A 15,265-nucleotide genomic window follows, 5' to 3' on the forward strand; every position below is an offset into this window, starting at 1 on the left:
TCCACTTATGTTGAAAGCATTTACGAATGCTTGACCCGGAGAAGGTCAGTCGTTTTTAGACACTTCCTCTTTCAGTGTTACGGTTGATTTCCTTTCATCTTAGCATAAGAGGTTCTGATGCTTTTTCGAACACTTGCCTCAGGCTGTCGTGCAATGTAGCCATTAACAGTGTAAATAATGTACTTAAGAATTTATATTAGAAAATGAATGAAAAGGGCCTTTTTCTGTCCTGACAGGGCTGTCTACATTTCTCTGTGCCCTCATGACGCTGCCAGAAAACCTGTGTCTCCTGCTTTAAGAAATGTCTCTCCCTCTACCGGTCCGTCGAGTCCGACCCTCCAGACTTTCGAGAACAGGGAAGTAATGAAGAAAGGCGTTTGAGCAAGAAACCACTTTAATTGCAAAGGTGACATTACTTCAACATGACACTTACACAAAGTACATACAAATTAAAATGACAGCTAATATATCTAATAAATATTAATTCAATTAAGCTCCTGGGAGTAGTGATTGTTTTTGGTGTTGGGATTTAGACTTTGGTTTTCTAAACACTATCCTTCATTCTTCATTCATCAAACTCCACAAGTTTCTTCAGCTCAGACTTCAGCAGCTCTTCGTCCTCCTCTTCCTCCACCTCCACCTCGATCCCGTCGATGGTCTTCTGCAGCTGCTCCTTGATGCAGTTCAGCTCCAGCAGCCCGTCCTGCAGGTCCTTACACACTTCTCGAATCTTAGCAGCAAACTCAGTCTTGGCTCCCTTTTTGAGCTCCATGGTGTCCTTCGCCAGGAAGAAGACATCGAGAGCCAGGAAGAGACCGGACATGACCCCCGTGGTAATGCTCATCACCTGCACGGCTTTAGCAGCGCTTCCAGCCGCCGTGAGGACCTGCACGGTGTTGATCAGGCTCTCCGTGTTGACCACTAAAGCCTTGCCGGCGCGCCCCCCCTCCTTCATCACGTGTTTGACGTTCTGGTTGAGGTGCTTCTTGGAGATGCTCTCAGCATACGCCTCAAAGTTCCACTCCTCCAGCGCTTCCATCCCTTCCTGTCAGGAGGGGAAAAAAACTTAGTTCAGGCGACTATTTTAAATTGTCTGACTTTAAAACCAAGATTATGAGGTTGAGGTTATTTGTTTATAGTGTCGTGGACAGTCCCATTGATCAACTGTCACAAAAACAGTAAATGTTGCAGCTTTAGCAAACATTGCTAATTTCCAGCTGTTGTCCCCGGCCAGATGATAATGGACACCTTTTTAAAATCACAATACATCAACATAGGGCTGCTCGATTATGGAAAAAATCATAATCTCGATTATTTTGGTCAATAATTGATATCACGATTATTAAAAACAATTATCCATTTACTTTGAAAACATCAATTTATTGGAAAATAAAAAGTGAACAGTATGTTTTTTACAGTTGATTACCCGAACTTTAAGAATAATTCAACTGAAAAACCAATAAAAAAAAAAATGTATTTAAAAAAAAAAAAAAAAAAAGTAATAATAAAAAGATAATCGTTTTATTTCGATTACGTTGTTTTCGTAATCGTTGCAAGCCATAATCGTAATTGCGATTAAAATACGATTAATTGAGCAGCCCTACATCAACAGCATTAGTTATAAAGAAAGGATGAAAGACAAGTAGATAGAGGCGAAAGGATAAAAGAGAACAATGAAATGCAAACAACACACGCTACCACATACATGTAACATATAGCACATCACAATCACATGACGAGGGGCCACGCTCACAACATGTAACACACACGCCATATCCCACACAGCCTAGTGTGTGCAGGTGTAGTTCTCAGTGAGCTACTGAACCACGTAAATCTTTAAAGACACAAACTTGTATCTTCTCACCTGCAGAAACTCCAGGCACTCCTTGATGTCCTTGATCTCCTCTTCGTAGTCTTGGATAATCTTCTCCACCTTCTTGCGGTCGGTCTTTGAATGCACCGTGTCCGTGATGTTGGCGGAAGCAGACGCCACCCCGCCTGCCGTAGCGACACCGATGCCGACCGCCACGACGATGAGCGACGCCCCGGCGGTGAAGGGCGCCAGGATGAGCCCGGTGATGGTCGTGATGGATCCTGCCACGCTGGCCACCCCCCCGCCCACACTGGCCCGGACCGTTTTCTTGTGGAAGACGTCAGCTGAGTCGGCCAGAGACAGCAGCTCCAGGATTCGCTGCTGGAGGGTGGCGCCACGCTGGTTGAAGAAGCGAACAAAAAGACGAGCCGCCATGAAGACACGGTCGGCCGCTTGTTCCACCACACTGAGACGAGAGAGACGAGAAGATGAGTTTACTGGACGTGAAGAGTATACACACAGAGGTATTCACATATTGGACTTAAAGACTGTCACGGTTTCGGCAACATTGTGGAGTAGAGTAACACATCAACCCTACTTATAGAAAGAGTAATACAATAAATGTTGCACAGCGATTGGCTGCTGTAGTCCAGGGGAAAGTGCACTGATCTGACAACACAGATGGAATCAGTTCAATCCCACCTTGAAGTGTTTTTAGAAGAAAGACATAACCCTATATTGCTTAAATTGTATTGTTTTTGAGTGAGTCATTTGGGATAAAAGTGACACATTCTAAAAGCAAAAAGAGTGCTACTTACTCTTGAGGTTCTTCGTCCTGGTTGCCCTCACTCCACTCAGACCAGCCTAACACACAGGAAGGAAACGACTTAGGTATAGTTTGGCAAAAGGCAGGAATACTTATAAATCATTAAATATTGACAATATTAAGCTTACCTTCGACCATATTCCACCACGCTAAAAGGCCTTCCTCATCCTGGAAATGAACAATTGTGAAATGTATGTACAGTTGCAAGAAAAAGTATGTGAACCCTTTGGATCCTCCACACATAGCGTTGTGAGTTCCTTCCAAACAACTCCGCTTTGGTTTCATCTGTCCACAGAACATGTTGCCAGTAGTGCTTTGGAACATCCAGGTGCTCTTTTGCAAACTTCAAATGTGCAGCAATGTTTTCTCTGGACAGCAGTGGCTTCCTCCGTGGTGTCCTCCATGAACTCCATTCTTGTTCAGTGTTTTACGTGTCGTAGATTCGTCAACAGAGATGTTAGCATGTGCCAGAGATTTCTTTAAGTCTCTAGCTGACTCTCTAGGATCCTTCTTCACCTCATTGAGCATGCTGCGCTGTGCTCTTGCAGTCATCTTTACAGGACGGCCACTCCTAGGGAGAGTAGCAACAGCGCTGAACTTTCTCCATGTAGAGACAACTTGTCTTACCGTGGACTGATGAGCATCAAGGCTTTAGAGATACTTTTGGAACCCTTTCCAGCTTTATGCAAGTCAACAATTCTTAATGGTAGGTCTTCTGAGAGCTCTTCTGAGCGAGGCATGGTTCACATCTGGCAATGCTTCTTAAGAATAGCAAATTCAAAACTGGTGTGAATTTTTTGTATAGGGCAGGGCAGCTTTAACCAACACCTCCAATCTCGTCTCATTGATTGGACTCCAGGTTGGAGGACTCCAGACTCCAATTAGCTCTTGAAGAAGTCTTTAGCCGAGGGGTTCACATACTGTTTCCACCCTGCACTGTGAATGTTTACATGGTGTGTTCAATAAAACATATGATTGGTTGTGTGGTTTTAGTTTAAGCAGACTGTGTGTGTCTGTTGTTGTGACTTAGATGAAGATCAGAACACCTTTTATGACCAACTTATGCAGAAATCCAGGTCATTCCAAAGGGTTCACTTTTTCTTGCAACTGTACATGGAAATTAAATGCACATGAAACAAGCAAGACATGGTGTGATCTTATTGGACATAAAGAAGCTTACATCCAGAGGGTCAAAGGTCGTTCCTTCACTGAGCGCGGGTACATCGGCCATCTCTAGTGTCTGAACTTCAACTACTTCCTAGAACCGAAAAATACAACACATAAGAAAAGAAAGAAAGATGTACAAACACTAAATTGTGCTATGACTATGTACATCATGTCGAAACTATCAGTATAATGACAAAGCGATGTAGAAAACGTCAAAGAAAACAACATAGTATATAGTGTGTCGAAATTAGGCAAAAAACCACACGTCGACATTTTCAGAAAAACTTACATAGTATGTTGAAATTCAGTAAAAACTACATATATAGAATGCTGAAAATATGCAAAATACGACATAGTATAGTATGACAAATATCAGAAAAACGTCATGGTACGTTGAAAGTATAGCAAGTCAAAATATGACTGAAATATAATTTATTTTACATTGTACTTGCGATATGTACTCAGCGTTGCCACGTGAATTGGGGATGCACTTGCAAACAGGAAATAAAGTAAGGAGAATGTGAAATAATATTTACCAAACACAGTGTGCTGAGGTTTAAATACACCGAATCGTTTTGAGAGACAAATCGTAGGCCACAATTAAATTTGAAAGACATCTTAATCAGTCCGACAACGTCATACTAAAATGACATGTGCAAATAAAGGATTCTTTAACACACACCCTTTATCATAATATTACCCTTCCTTTTTTCCATCGCTGTGCTTTTATTTGGATTGTTTCATATTACTGCTGAGCCGGTTGGGTTTGAATCTGCTCGCCATGGAATCAGATTACAATACAATTGCTCCTTCCTTTCCCTTTTAAGGCGAAGTCAAGTCCTTAATTATGTGTTTGAAAGGTGACACACGAAGCTGAATTGCTTACTCACCTCGGGCGGTGCATGCGTGTCAGCTGATGAGTCCTGCAAATAAAACAAAAAAACAGATCAATAAACAACAAAAAGTACCATTCCAATACAATAGTTTGAAAACAATTTCATACTTTTTAGCTAAATGTAAGTAAAAGAAGTATGGAAACATATTTTAGTGGGATTTGAGCAGTGGGATGAAAGTCATGTATTGGTACCTTTGTTCGAGGCCCAAACAACGCAGTGGGCAGAATCCTCTTTATTCTGAAAGTCTAGAGCAGAAATATTCTTACATCTATATTCCAAAAAAAGCATTAACCGTATGAGTAAAATTATTTTTCTTGATGTACTGTAGGTGTTCAAACAGTACATACACGCACACACACACACGTGCACACACACACACACACACACACACACACACACACACACACACACACACACACACACACACACACACACACACACACACACACACACACACACACACACACACACACACACACACACACACACACACACACACACACACACACACACACACACACACACACACACACACACACACACACACACACACACACAAACTATGCTACGCTGCTGCAAAGCTATTCTCTATTCAATTATTACGAATATTCAACGTGTCGCAGGTGCACATTTCTCAGAAATACACTGTGTGAACAGAATGCACGCTGACCTAAATCTCTGACATACCATAGTGCTCTTCCTCGGGGCCTCGGCAGGCGGGCCCTTCACCTCGAGGACGGGGTCGACGTCAGCGTACCAGATCGACTGCAGACAGAGGGAGGCAGGTGTTGTTTTAACTAAGTGTTGCTAAAGATATGATCACTATCTACTATCAGAGGCGTGTGGTGCAGTGGGTTGAGCGTTGGTGTTCGGATCAGGGGCACACAGTCCACAGTATTGAGTATGTAAGTCGCTTTGGATAAAAGCGTCTAACAAGTGACATGTAATGTACTGTAATCTATCTAAGTGGCTGTAAGGCAGGTCCTGGGACAGCTTTACTACGGTTGTGTAGTCTTTATTATTAAGAGTCACATTCTTAATGAAAATCTACTCACACGAAGTACTTCATTTTCTAGTTTTAAGCTTTTATCCTTAAAAGTGTGTCTTTCAGTAACTTTTTGAGAGAATTAAGCAAGAATGTGTCAAATGTTCGAAACGGCATTGTCTCCCTGTAACAGTCTTAAAAACACAAACTGCCATCAAAGAAGCCCAATTCCTTACAAAGTGCTTCATATTCTACCAGTTGAAACGTGTAGCATGTATTAAAGTGTATTTATAAGTGTCAAGAAACAAGCAAAAATCCTTTAAGTTGACAAGACGGCATTGTTTCACTGAAATAGCGTCAAAATCAAGTGCCATTAAGCAGAGGTGCTAGAAGAAGTACTATTTACTAGAAGTACTATTATTAAGAAGGACTATTTACTAGAAGTACTATTATTAAGAAGGACTATTTACTAGAAGTACTATTATTAAGAAGGACTATTTACTAGAAGTACTATTATTAAGAAGGACTATTTACTAGAAGTACTATTATTAAGAAGGACTATTTACTTCAATAAAAAGTAGCAATAATACAGTGAAAAAATACTCTATAGCAAGTAAAAGTCCAGGATTTAAAATTGTAATCAAGTAGAAGTACAAAGTATTAGCGTAACATGCAGGATGACCATCTAATTGGTATTTAATAATTATGTTATTAAATGTATACAATTATTGGTTCATTAATGTGTTCATCACTTCAATGTTGCACTAAGCTAATGGTGGGGTTTATATGAATTAATTTAAATGCTAATGAGACACTTAACCAATAATAATAATATATAACAAAGCGTGTGAAGTATAAGTATTAACTAGCATGATGTAAAAATACAAATACCACCAGGTTTTACTTGAGTGAACTACTTAGTAACATTACACCACTGTTACTTACGGATGTAAAATGTACAACGAACCTGTCGGTATGTTTTCTCTGACATATGCAGGAAGATTTATTTGTTTGTCTCTTTCTAGAATTGTCCGGCTCATGTTACACTGAAAAAAACAAACGCTCATTGTTGTCTTGTGGTTTCTCGACAGGAGTGCATTTCAGGCTGGACAGCATTTTGTGGATGTTGCTTCAGAGTACGTGCCGCTCCCGAGTAAAGCCATAAACAATAAGAGAGGCGAATGACGTTCATAACCGTCATTAGAAGTGCCAAATAGAGGCCACACCCATAAGAACCCGGACCCATTTCTACTTTTGGGAGAATTAAGGGAATCATAATTTAGACTAAATGGACCACCTAGGTAACCCCCTCCCCCAGTGTCAACTATCGGAAACATTGGGCTTTAATGGTAAAATAACTCTTATTTTCAACTTAATTAATGAGGATGATTTGTTGGTTTAAATTAGTTTGAACATTCTTTGAATTGAAGAATAAGAACATATCAACTCAATATAATTGAATCAGCTAAATTAACGGAGCAGATCATAATCATATTTCTAATTGTGCATACATGTCACTTTGGGTTTACTGTGAACGTTTAGGGTTAAAGTCCCGATGTGACACATATCAATTTGATCAAGAAATGTTTCCACAACAGGTTCAATGTAATAAAGGACATGTCATGTAAGCATTTTCATTCTTAAATGGCTTGAATGTTACCTTCAGCTACAAAAAAAAGCTTTTGAAATGTAGCTAGTTCTGTCACATGTGTTAGTCTGGCACATGGACATCTTGGACTTGTTGTTATGGGAACACAAAATGACATGTCCGGGACCATGACCCACCAGACTGTTCAGTGTGTGTCACTTGGGGACTTCATGTGATAAGATAAGGGCAAAAGCTGTATAAGGAACTTTCCAGAACATTTAAAGTTCATGTGACACCCGTGTCCCGGTGGGTCCTTATGGGTTAAAAAGGCCCAAACCCAAAGGTCAGTAAAGACGTCATCAAAAACATTGAAGACAATAAGTGGAATTAACGTCTCACGTGTCTCTCTATGATGCCGTCATCGATGCTGTCAGAGCTGGAGGATGCACTGTGAATGGCTGGGTTTTCCTGATGAGTAATAAGAAAGGCGTGGGATTAAAAAAACTCAGTAATACAGTGCTCACCTGTCCAAATAATTATACATGATTACATAATTACAGTATAATCCTTTCATTCATTACATTGATAAAAAGTAAAAAGCCAGCTTAAAGCGTCTTTGAGCATTAGGAAAAGCGCTATAGAAATTCAATGTATATGATGTGGATAAATTGTTATGTTATAATATAAATAATATAATAGATAGATGAACTCAGACTTTTTTTTAGGAAAGGGATTCCCTATATTTTTTCTTTCTTTCTTTGTCTTTTTCTTTTTGTATTATTGTCTATATCATTTGTATCTGTGTATAAAAAATTAAAAAAATTTAAAAAAGTTGGTCACAAAAAAGAAATCCAATGTATTATTATTATTATTATTATTATTATTATTATTATTATTATTATTATTAAAAAAGGGACCTATTGTGCTAATTTTCATCGTGCATACTTGCATTTTTTTTCTTCTGGAAGTAACTTTTCAGAATGTCTACATGCACCAAGACCTAAATAACACACTAAAGGGAAACCCCAAAAAACATAATAGGGCCCCGAACCACCACCGGGGTCAAATTGACCCGGTATTAGAATGCATTGATTTTCAAGGAGGCTGGGCGGAAATAGGTAAAAATGGGTGCTATAACAACACACTTTCAGGAAAAGTCACGGGAAGTTACATCCAATAAAAAACAGCTCTGGGTCAAATTGACCCAATTGGCGGTTGTAGTGTTAAGTATAGACATCAAAAGAGAAATTTCCTATTTATGTATTTATTTAAGTCTTGTTCTTACAGCTATGATGACCTGAGCACTGTTGTCATAAACAACAGATCAGGAGTTACATACCTACAGAGGGCTGTGATTAATGCATTTCAACTTCTCGATACCTTCAAAAAGAAAAGAAAAGAATGCTCTTACCGTAAACCGTACCGGCGTCATCAACGCGGAAGAAGAGTCTATCTGACATTCTTCACCTGGCGTCTGCATCCAAACACAACAGAGGCTTCAACAACTAACCACAACTGAAAACTGAGCATGACAAATAAAACTGGTAATCCCACTTCAATGAGGTCAATCTTGTGTACAGTACCTGAGTGTGAGACTTAAACGGGTTCACTTTCTGCATCATGCCTTTAAACATCCCAGGGTTCTGAAATAAATACAGAACTGATGCAGTCAATACGGTGAGGATTTGAAATATCATGCATAACATTGAATAGAACTGTGTAGAAGTAGAGAGAAATCACCAAGTATCTATCCCTATGAGGAATTGTTCTGTTCTATGGCGCCCCCTTGTGGAAGTAGGGAGAATAACCCTGGCAGACAATATAACTTCTACCATCTTTGTTGGGTTGAACACTACGCAGAAAATAAGCATTCGCATGTTATTATAGGTATTTTCTCTGTGTGCGCTGTTATAAAATATGATTCAGATTTGTTATTAAACAAGGCACAGCGAATGTGGCAAATACTCTTGTTCTAAGACTTAAAAGGGCTTATTAAAAGGATAAAAGCCTCAGGTAAAAGTCATTTAATGTAATGTAAAGACCCCATATTAGTTAGTTGATGTACATAACTCGGAGAAATGTTACTTTTATTTTGCTTAAAGCTGAAGTGGGCAGTATATTTATGCCAATGTGCAGAAATACCATTATAAGTAGTATATTATAATTCAAGTAGTACACCTTCCCGAGTCTGAAAACAGAGCCACGAGGAGGTGCAGGAGTCCAGTTCTCTACGGCTACTTCAATAACAATATGCTCAAATGTTATTTATGGGTTGTTTGCCCAATCACACCCAAATGAACCTGCCTACTCCAGATTGAATGCCTTCAAAGACTGCATGGGGTGTGCTCATTGGCTGCTCATCTTAACAGATCTACCTGCTTCTCTGAGACGTTGGTATTGTCCAAACTGCCGCTGCTGGAGGAGAGGTCATCGTGAAGCGGCTGGTTATCCTGGGAAGAAAAAAATAACGGAGGATATCAAGGAGATTGTACGAAGCAAGCACATTTAATAACAATTGTCTCCTTTCCAAATGTCCTTAATGCTGACTTCAGAGTTAGAACTGGTACCTTTGGCTGTGAGGATTTGAACGGGTTGACTTTCTGCATCATTCCTGCAATCTTCCATGGATTCTAAATAGTAAAAACAGTGATTGGACGATGAAATTGAAGCATAACATGTGAGGAGATGACAATGTGTAGTTAGCAGGACTTTTGCATGAGACGACAATGTCTACCTGTTTGTCTTGAAGCTCATTTCCCGCCTCTGGAGGATCTGCAGAATCATCTGGAGGATCGCTCCGTGGCCCCTGAAGGAGAGAGAGGACAGTCAGAGGAAATAAGCACAAGATGAACCAAAAATCCTTTCTGTGTGAAAATCGTTTTTAATACGTTTCATTTTCTTTTTAAAATCTAAAAATATGTGTTTTTCAGCTCCAATTTAAAAAAAGTAGGGTGTTCAGTTAAATCGTTGACTAATATTTTCCTGAGATTTTGCACATTAGATTATTTCCAGGTGTATTGATAGTTTCATGTTGAAGATGTACCTGTGTGGAAGATTTGACCGGGTTGACTTTCTGCATCACCCCTTTCCTCTTCTGAAACACAACAATGCAAGGTCACCCCGGACATTTTTTACTAAGTCATTTGTACTTTTTCCGAGTACTTCAAGTATCTCCTATTGTTCACATTCGTAGATGTCTCAAAGTAAGAGACTTAAAACTGCGGATTGGAAATGTATCCCGGGTCTATTTTTAAAATATGATGAGACTTCCTTATTAGATCAAGCCTGATATGTTGTCTTGCCTCACAGCAGCTCCAATTACAACATCAACAAGGACAAGGACACCGACTTTTAACATAACATGACGACCGAGGACAATATGTTCCAGTCTCTTTAACACTCTTTTTCGATGAGGATGACTGGCTCTCTCACCTGATTAGAGTCTGACACTGTTCCTCGTTCCAAAGACTCTGAAGACGCAGCTTTAGAGACCTGAGTGAGAAACACAACAGCTGATTGGACATCTTATCGTCTCACACAGACCCTCCATTACCAGTGTCACCATTAAAACTGTGACATGCACACGGTGCTGTGGTCACCTGGGAGGTAGACTTGAACGGGTTGACCTTGTTGATGACCCCTCTCAGCACACCGGGGGTCTGAAACAGAGGTATAATACATAAATACACATGCTCCATACTGCTTATCGACTGACGTGTGTCCTCTGTGTGTCCCGTGTGTGTGTCTAATGAAAACACATGTTGTGAATTTTCAAAACAATTACTTCAATCTTCATACAATACATTTTGACTTTACAACGCTCTGGAGTTAATGAAAAAGTTTGGATCACACGAGTCCTCTGAATATAATGAATTATAGAAATAATTAAATGCTTATTATATTTGTTTAGCATTATTATTTGCAAGTGTAAAGTATCAGGGTGTACACGGAAGACATGGACACAATTAAAATAAAAAAACAAAGCTGGGTATTGTTCAAATGCTGATTGAGTTTTAAACGTTATAAATGATGCTTTGATAATGATGGACGCATTAGAGGAAGTGACACACAGGTGTTCATGTATTTCATTAGTACGTATATAACTTACTTATTTCAGTTTTGTATTTGCGTCATGTATCTCTCACGCTATTGTTAATGCACTCTTTCTTTTTGTCTTAAGTATACTGCATGTTGCACTGGGGACTTAAGATGTTGCCAACAACTTCACTGTAGTTTTTTTTCATTTGACAATAAAACGTTTTTAATATTTTTCTTCAGTCTTCATTTTAGACACGCTGTTACGTTCCGGCTCGGGGAAAAGAGAAAGTAAAATAAAACCTGTTGGTAAATTAGAAGTTGTTTAATGAGAAAAGAGCTCAATTTTAGTTGGCAAATGCGAGGTGTGAACTGGTGTACTAAGCATTGTTTGGTTGTGATCAGTTCGCTAAAAACACAACTAAAACATACAATATTGACACTTCCTGTTCTATACAAATGAATAGGGATGCTTGTTTTGGGTGTCTACAGAGCTGCTTTTAATAAACAAACAGAAGAAGAAACCAATTAGTCTCCGTGATATAAAAAAGGTAAATATATTTCTCAGTAGGGATGTTAACGATACCAAAAACTCACGGTACGATAATATCGCGATAAAAAGTCCACGGTACGATATTTATTGCGAAATTGAAAAATCAAGAAAAAAATGTGAATTTTGAGCATGTCCACATTTCCAGGTAGAAGCTGGGATGTTTGGGTGTTTGCAATATCCCCTGCTGTGGAAACAACTCTCTTGCTTGGTACTGATGTTGCTGGGACAGAGAGATATGCTTTGGCCATGGGTAAAACTGTGCATTGTCTCTCCACCTCTTCAAAAACAATACAGTTGTTGTTGCCAAGAAGGTGAGGCTTATTGACAGAGATATAAATATACTGTTGGTACTTGTCAATGTCTCTCGGTGTGTACATGTAGCCCTGTAAATACGATGTCCTTTTGTGTTATCTGTTGTTTTATGTTCATGTTGTAACCTACTTGCTGCCATGTTGGACAGGTCTCCCTTGAAAAAGAGAATGATGATATCAATGGAACCATCTGGTTAAATAAAGGTTTAAAAAAAAAATAATGTAAAAAAAAAATCGCGGTAGATTTTGTCAGTCTCACGACGGTATTGAGACATCTATTTACCGCGATATTCGATATATCGTTACATCCCTATTTCTCAGTGTAACAATCATTTTCCAGACCATGCCTGTCTCCACCTGAGTTTTCCTCACCTGTGTGGCGTCGGTTCCCTGCTCCAGTGACTCTGAGGAAGGAGCTTTGCTGACTGTGGAGGACGCCTGAATACAGAACTGCGTTTAAATCATATTCTACGTTAAGTTTTCACATTCACCGTTTCATGTTGACATGTTTTACCTGGGAGGTAGACTTGAACGGATTGACCTTGTGCATGACCCCTCTCAGCCCACCAGGGTTCTGAAACACAGGGTTTCATATATGTCATAAACTGATTCACTCAAATGATACCTTGCTGCTGTATGAAAGGAATGTACAGCTAGGACTTGAATAAAGGATGTTAATCACCTACTGTGATTTAAAAAACATCCGTATTGAGGCCTTATTGGAGCCAATGTTAGCTAAACTTACACACAAATGAATGGTTATCAGGTTTTTAAACAACAGGGGCAGCAAAAGTTTAGTTTCTTCAAACATTGAAAAAAGACATGTGTGGCTATTTCTTTCAATTATCTACTAAGTGTATGCGTTACTTGATCAATTCTAAAAAGGTGAACTAGAAGGCCATCCAGAGAGCGCAAACCACCTCTAAGGCGGTTTCCATCAGTGAAGAAAAAAATAACGTTTGTATTCGCCTTGTGCTTGCATGACAGTGTGAGAGGAAAAACCAATCGCAAATAAACAAAATCTGGTTTTAATATAAAAGGTAAGTTTTCCTCACCTGTGTGGAGTCTGTTCCCTGCTCCAGTGACTCTGAGGAAGGAGCTTTGCTGACTGTAGACGGGGGCTGAATAAAGAGCACACATTTAAAATCATATACATGAATTAGTCAAAGTCACGAAAGGTAAATGCTGTCATGTTGAACCTGGGAGGTAGACTTGAACGGGTTGACCTTCTGCATAACTCCCATCATTCCTGTCCTCTGTTTACACACAAACACATTATGACAAAGAAACCACCAAAACCCGGTGAGGTCAAGTGTGACTGACTGATAAAGAAGATATTTCACATGTGACTCACCTTTTGGTTAAGTTCACTTGTGTCATCACTGTTGGCACCCGTCCCGTCATCCTGTGTGTTCAGGCTGTGCTCCACAGGATTAGCTAGATCCTGGTGGCAAAGAAACGCCTTAATTAAGGAAACAAAGAAATGTAAACAATATCCTATTATAACCTCCACCTCTCTCCATGCTGTACCTCCTGGCTGGGTCGAGGTGGGACCACTGGCGCTGCTGTGCCTTTATCTCTCCTGAACATATTCATGCTGAAATACAGACAGTTTTAAACATTAGGACTGCATGCGACAAAATAATCAGAGATCATTTATTCGTCCCATATTGGGAGAATGTACGTTGTAACAGCAAACGTGAAGATAGAGACACAAAATAAAACACTAACAGTGGTGTAAAGTAAGAAAGTACATTTACTCAAGTACTGTAACATTTTCAGGGACTTGCACTTGACTTTTTCAATGTTTTGCTACTTTTTACCTCTACAATTATTTAATACCTTTAGTTACTTTACAGATTTGGATTAATGATAATGCCAATACTTCTCTACTCTTACTTTAGTAACATTTTGATTGTAGGACTTTCCCTTTTAACAGAGTATTCCTACTCTCTGATACTTCTACTTTTATAGAATCTGGTATCGGATCTGAGTACTTTTTCCACCTCTGAACACTATAAGATAAAGGGTATGCACATAATATAACATTTAAATGTAAAGTTATTCCCATTAACTTAAAAGGCAGCCAGTATGCTAATCCTTGTATCTATAGGTACATATTGCAAAAACACGGAAACATAAAACATGTCACCAACTAAAAACAATCTGAAAAAAACACATATGCAATGATATATTTTTTATATATCTTAAGCACAAAAGTACTATTGTGCTTAGAAAACCGCATGACCAGAACACGTGACTCAAAGCTGCACAGGTGGGTGTAGTTTCAGTACCCTTCTCTCTGGATATACCCACATGCCAAACTATATTAAAATAATTGACAATTTTAAAGAATACTTTGTGTAACACATAATTTGCTTTATTTGTTACGTAGGAAATGAATGCTTGTGAAGTCTTAGGCTTTACTGACAACATCGGTGTAGTGATATTTGTCATTCAGGACTTTTTTGAGTGTAGTTTGTGTACTTTATTCAGGTGATACCGATACGTTTTAAAGCCGGAATGAAATCTTAGCGAGCAGTTTCGAAAACTTTAAACGTAGTGAATGTATGTTTTTGTTTAAAATAAATACGCCGAATTAAAACACGTGTCAAAGTGAGTGTTAAGTCTTAAAATCGTTTCTACAACATGTAAGCTGGTAAAAAAAGAATTAGTATAAAACCTTTAAATTGACAGAACTTTGAACGCAGTTTGGCGTGTTGCTCCAAACAGTATCGTACAGGAATGTTTGACGACACAAAAGCCAGCAACAACACAATGTAAAGAGGAATTGTGCCTACCTCAGGGTTGAGACTGAAAGAAAACAAAGTGACAATAAAAACGCTGCGTTTCACAACAACAACAGAGAGGTAAAGGAGTTTTAAAAGTTGAAGGTAACTCAGTCCTTCACTTCCCCTTCATGGAGAGCCGTCTAACCGGTTAGTGTAATACTGAACCTAATATTCCTGCTCTCATTTCAGCATTTTTTTCTTTTACTTTGAGAGGTGAACAAAAGCTGAATACAGTGGGACAATAGGTGATAATCCACACCCGGAAAGTTGTGTGTCGTTACTCGTTAGAGAAAAGATGT

The 15,265-nt window shown here is 39.1% G+C and overlaps 1 protein-coding gene across 1 annotated transcript; it reads right to left on the reverse strand.

Annotated features, from left to right (window-relative positions):
• Window positions 1-390: 390 nt before the first annotated feature.
• Window positions 391-15,254, reverse strand: LOC117463744 (uncharacterized). The gene is made up of 24 exons (XM_034106152.2): window positions 14,976-15,254; window positions 13,705-13,771; window positions 13,529-13,618; window positions 13,374-13,430; window positions 13,230-13,295; window positions 12,689-12,748; window positions 12,547-12,612; window positions 10,875-10,934; window positions 10,708-10,767; window positions 10,319-10,369; window positions 10,010-10,081; window positions 9,843-9,905; window positions 9,651-9,725; window positions 8,859-8,918; window positions 8,687-8,749; window positions 7,675-7,743; window positions 5,390-5,467; window positions 4,894-4,947; window positions 4,697-4,729; window positions 3,820-3,897; window positions 2,768-2,807; window positions 2,632-2,677; window positions 1,865-2,279; window positions 391-1,045 (listed from the first exon to the last, which is right to left on the reverse strand). Exons 2-24 carry the CDS (start codon window positions 13,768-13,770, stop codon window positions 566-568), a joined length of 2,202 nt encoding a protein of 733 aa, XP_033962043.1. The 5' UTR covers window position 13,771; window positions 14,976-15,254; the 3' UTR covers window positions 391-565.
• Between the last annotated feature and the right edge of the window lie 11 nt (window positions 15,255-15,265).

The sequence above is a fragment of the Pseudochaenichthys georgianus genome, chromosome 18, assembly GCF_902827115.2.
Source record: "Pseudochaenichthys georgianus chromosome 18, fPseGeo1.2, whole genome shotgun sequence".
Taxonomy (NCBI): domain Eukaryota; kingdom Metazoa; phylum Chordata; class Actinopteri; order Perciformes; family Channichthyidae; genus Pseudochaenichthys; species Pseudochaenichthys georgianus.